Source organism: Bos taurus, chromosome 2 (genome assembly GCF_002263795.3).
Source record: "Bos taurus isolate L1 Dominette 01449 registration number 42190680 breed Hereford chromosome 2, ARS-UCD2.0, whole genome shotgun sequence".
Classification (NCBI taxonomy): Eukaryota; Metazoa; Chordata; class Mammalia; order Artiodactyla; family Bovidae; genus Bos; species Bos taurus.
The window spans coordinates 88,749,394-88,754,351 of NC_037329.1; the positions used below are offsets into that span (position 1 = coordinate 88,749,394).

Below are 4,958 nucleotides of genomic sequence, written 5' to 3' on the forward strand. Positions count from 1 at the left end.
GTTTTGCGCTCCAAGTAGTGTCTATTCAGTTCTGCCTTTCTGGAGTGAAAGTAACCAGAAACAATATGTAAATGAATGAATGTGGCTGTCAAAATAAAACTTTATTTATGAACATTAAAACTAGAATTTCTTATAATTTTCCTGTATCAAATTACTGTGCTTTTTTTATTTTTTATTTTATTTTTTTGACCATTGAAAAATGCAAAAGCCATTCTCAGCTTGCAAACAGAGTAGAAATGGGCAGCAGGCCAGATCTGGCCCATGGGCTATAATTTTCCAACCCTGGTCTAGACTAAGGCAGGGAACATGCCTGCCTTAACCACCCTTATAAACCCTATATTTAACATGTCATAGCCGTGCTCAATAAATATTTATTGAATGAATGAATAGTTGATTTATAAACAAATTCGAAAACCTGAAATAAAAATTTCTCTGAAAAGCCTTTATTGCTCACCTTGACATCAATCTCTTCTACTTAAAGCCTAGGTCAAAAATTACTTTTGCAGCTTCATTGACATTTTTCTGGAAATATAGCAGTATCAGTACACCCCAGTCTCATTTCCCCATGTTAAATGCGACCAGAGTACCTGGAATAATCGGAGATTTCAATACTAAAGAGTGATGGAGGTTTACTGCCTCCTCATCTTCCCACAGCAAGGCAAGCACAGGCTATGAATCAGTGGCATCATAACTCCTCGGCCACATGCTGCTATTTAAGTGCTGGCAGTGTGACACCATAATATCCTAGAATCGCCGAGTTGTCCTGGAGACTCTTGGTCACATCATCTTATTTTCCAGCTCTCCTACAGGACATCCCTGAATGGATGCCCTAACCACAGGACTCGGTGCCAAACCAATGGTCTTCCCCTTTTGCATTCCAACCAGCTCTTCCTCCTGACTTCCTTGTTTCTATTAAGGGCACCATCAGTCCTCAATTCCTGAGGCTCAAAACTTTGGAATTTCTTTTTCACCTCCCTCTGTTATCCCATCTTCTCATTGCTACAGGCCCAATTCTGATGCTATTAATTCTCATCTAGATCTAGACTAATGTAATCTCCTAGCCATTCTCTCCCCCTACTCACCTCCCCTACCTTTTGCCTCTCTTACCTCCAACACAGCCTATAAATCCTAAAGCAGGAGTAACCCTCAGTAGCACTTAATAGTTCCTGCCTTGTTTTATTTTTACCTGAGGGGCCATATTCTTCAAGTGTAAATCTGATCACATATCTTGCTTGTTCTAAAACCTTTAACGGTTGTCCATTGACAACCAAATTAGACAACTTCCTTGGCCTAACATTCAAGGACTTCTAAATTAACTTCTAACCTAACTTCTAACCTCATCACTCATATAGAGCCTACATTTTTGGCAAGGCAGGAGTGGAAAAGGCTGTTTGTCTCCCGATATTTATTCTTTCCTTTTTCCTTAGAAATAGCACTTATTTTTTTACATGGACCCAAGGCCACCGCATTTCCCAGCTTGTCTTGCCACTAGATATGTCCATTTGACAAAGTTCTGGAAAATAGGATATAAGCAGAAATGTGGGCAACTTGTGAGGAGTATCCTTTAAATGGTAAGGAGTTTGCCCTTTTTCATTTCTTCCATGAGAAGAGTTAGGCAGAATGTGGATACAATGGCTGGAACTTGGGCTGCCATCTTGAACTTTAAAAAACCACATGTTAAGACTGGCAACACAACATAATAGAAAGAGCCTGAGTCTTTGTTGCTCACAGAGTCATTCTACCAAAACTGAACTCTCTATTTTTGGACTCCTTTATATGAAAGAAGAGTAAAGTTCTGTCTTGCTTAAGCCACAAGACTTTCTCAAGCCACAGACTTCGATCTTGTCTATTTCCGTTGCTTTATCACTTGTAGATAAACCTAATCTTGAGAATTACCAGGGGTCACCCGTCATTTTGTCAGAACATGGCACTCTTCCCCTCAAACCTCTCTGCTCTCAGTGTTCCCTCTGCCCATCGTACCCAACTCTTCTAATTCCCATTCCCCTCTGCTATGCAGATCTCTGCCTTTAACCCATTTAACCCATAATCTCTGCAATTAACCCATTTTCATGGCCCATCTCCATCTCTCAGAGGATTTTTCTAACCCTCCAGTCATTAGATTCTCCTGCTCTTTAGATTCCTCTAGTACCTTTAATTCCCTTCTGTGAATAAAACCTGTGAGATACTATGACGCGTACGAAGCAGACCGCCCGGAAGTCGACTGGTGGCAAGGCCCCGCGGAAGCAGCTGGCCACCAAGGCGGCTCGCAAGAGCGCGCCGGCCACGGGCGGCGTCAAGAAGCCGCATCGTTATAGGCCGGGCACCGTGGCCCTGCGGGAGATTCGGCGCTACCAGAAGTCGACCGAGCTGCTGATCCGCAAGCTGCCGTTCCAGCGGCTGGTACGCGAGATCGCGCAGGACTTTAAGACCGATCTGCGCTTCCAGAGCTCGGCCGTGATGGCGCTGCAGGAGGCGAGCGAGGCCTACCTGGTGGGGCTGTTTGAAGACACGAACCTGTGCGCCATCCACGCCAAGCGCGTGACCATTATGCCCAAAGACATCCAGCTGGCTCGTCGCATCCGCGGGGAGCGGGCTTAAGGCGTACATTTTAAAGTAGACGATCTAAAGGCTCTTTTTAGAGCCAAAAAAATAAAATAAAATAAAATAATTCCCTTCTGTACTGTCTTCTTTCACAGGGGTTATTCTAAACTAATCTTACCCCAGCATCTCTTCTTCTGTGTCAGACAGACTAAGTGTTTGTTGAGACACATTTTGGGTACTGCTTCAGCTCACAGAGGCTCTCCCTTCTTTGAAGATTGCCAAAGACCCGTCGTACCCACTCCCATCATGTCTTACTCTGTGACTGTCTATGACTCTAACTGATGGACACCTTTCTCCAAGCTGACCTAGTCAGTGTCTGTCTTCTGAAAAAAAGGAAGTGGAGTTCCAAGGCAGCAGGAAACCTTGAGAGCTGTGGGCAGCCATATTTTACCACAAGGCCTGGAGAAGTGGTAAATGTCAGTCTGCAGTCTAAGAAAAGATGGATGAGGGAAGGAGGTTCTGATGACTTGGCAGTTTCTTGACCCAACTCTTCTAGAGGTTGGATACATCCCTGCATTTGGGTTCTATGAGACACCTTTGATTTTCATCACATGTCCACTTTTAATTTAAACCAATTCTAGCCAGCTTTTGTTCTTTAAAAGAAAAAGGTCAATATATATCTGTGGAATTTTATTTCACTGACCTGAGAGACTGTTTAGTGGCAAAGTGAGGGAACTTCTTAGCTGTATCAATTTGGTGGAACAACCACATGGGTTAAGAATTTCACACATTTCTTTTTCTTTTGTCCTTGCCCCAAACTGTGTCCTCTTTGGGCTTCCTATGACATTTGCTATCTGTGGCACTCTTGTAACATTTATTACTTACTGCCATATTTGGTCAGTCTCCATGTATAAATCTAGTTCATAAACCACAGTGGGGCGTGGCTCCACCTCCTTTATCCTCCTGCCTGAAAAGTTGAATGAATCCATTGGTATGTTAGCTTTTCTGTATTTGCATTAGGAATACCCTGGACTACCACAGACCAGTTGTTGTTACCCTAATTAGGTGAATACCACGATTGAGTTTATTTGTAATTCAAAGTGGTAGAAAACTGAAGTCCACAGACGGCAAGAGAGAGAAAATGTTATATTTTCTTTACCATCTAAAAATCCTGATCTAAGAGAGAAAGAAAAACCATAAGTGAGAATGTTGAAGAAAAATAAGTTTCAACAACAGAGTAACTTTAAAGTGAAATTCACTCTCAAGTGTGCTGTGCAAAGGAACACGTATTCTTCTGTTTTCTGTGTTCAGCAGACAGCTGGAAATTCACACAGGATGCCAAAACTATGTGACCTACATTTGCAGCTAGGCAGCATTTGCTAAAATGAAACCTAAGATTTAGAATCTTTTAAATTTCTTTGGAAGTATTATGTGTACGGGATAATGGGGTAACGGGTGCATTCCTTTTTTTTTTTCTTCCAGGAATTTAAAACTATGTCAATCTCCCTCTCCTTTCTTTAAAAACAAAAATGAAAACAAAACAAAAAGCTCTCACAGGAGCTCTTTTCAGTGTAAGATGTTAATCTATTAAAAAGTGAACTAATCATATTTCTGCATCTTTGGAAACAAGATAGAATCCAAAACAAGCCAAACTTTTTGCATTCTGATTTGCTTCTTGTTGGTGTGGATGAAATAAAGCTAAATCATTAACATCACAGTCAGATTCATTTTCTCCTCATGCAAGAAGTCTGTAAGTACATTTTCAAAAATTAAAAGCAAATGTTTTAAGGGTTATACTACATTCCCATGGGATTCCCTGAATGAGCCAACACAGACCTGGCAACTAACTCCTTAAAGAGTTCATTTTGATAATTGTGGCAATGTTGAGGGTTGGCAGAAGGTCTTTTTCTCTGGGTCTTGGTCCTTGAGGGAGTTTTCTTAAAAGTTAAGATTTGTTCTGAACCAAAGTGTTTACGTCTTCTGACTCTCAATCTCCAAATTGAACAAATTTAGCCTAAACCTGAAGTGACCACATAACCTTGCAGCCTTTGGTTTTCACTCACTGTAAAATTTTTATTTTCTCAAATTTTTAGGTGAAATTAACAAGCCATTTCCACATTTCCATGGCTGTTCCTTCTGTCTGGCATGTTTTTCCTACTCTTCTTTCTTATTCTTTCCTTGTTCCCCCCTTATCCAACTAATCTACTGAAATCTGTCTCAAAGGTCATTTCTTTGGGAAATCTTCACCAACCACCTGAATTAATCATGCTCCCCTTGGTGACACCCACAGTTCTGCTCTCATATCTGCAGCTCTTACAAATAACTCACTAGCAAATAGTTCTGTTCCCTCTCCCAGGGGGGCTGCCCCTCCCAGCCCCCTCTTCCAAAATATGAACTCCCTCTGGGAGGTGGCCCTA

At 41.7% G+C, this 4,958-nt stretch overlaps 1 protein-coding gene across 1 annotated transcript; it reads left to right on the forward strand.

Annotated features, from left to right (window-relative positions):
• Positions 1 to 2,172: 2,172 nt before the first annotated feature.
• HIST2H3D (histone cluster 2, H3d) lies at positions 2,173 to 2,622 on the forward strand. Its single transcript, XM_002685500.4, has one exon. It carries the CDS (start codon positions 2,188 to 2,190, stop codon positions 2,596 to 2,598), a length of 411 nt encoding a protein of 136 aa, XP_002685546.1. The 5' UTR covers positions 2,173 to 2,187; the 3' UTR covers positions 2,599 to 2,622.
• The last annotated feature ends 2,336 nt before the right edge of the window (positions 2,623 to 4,958 follow it).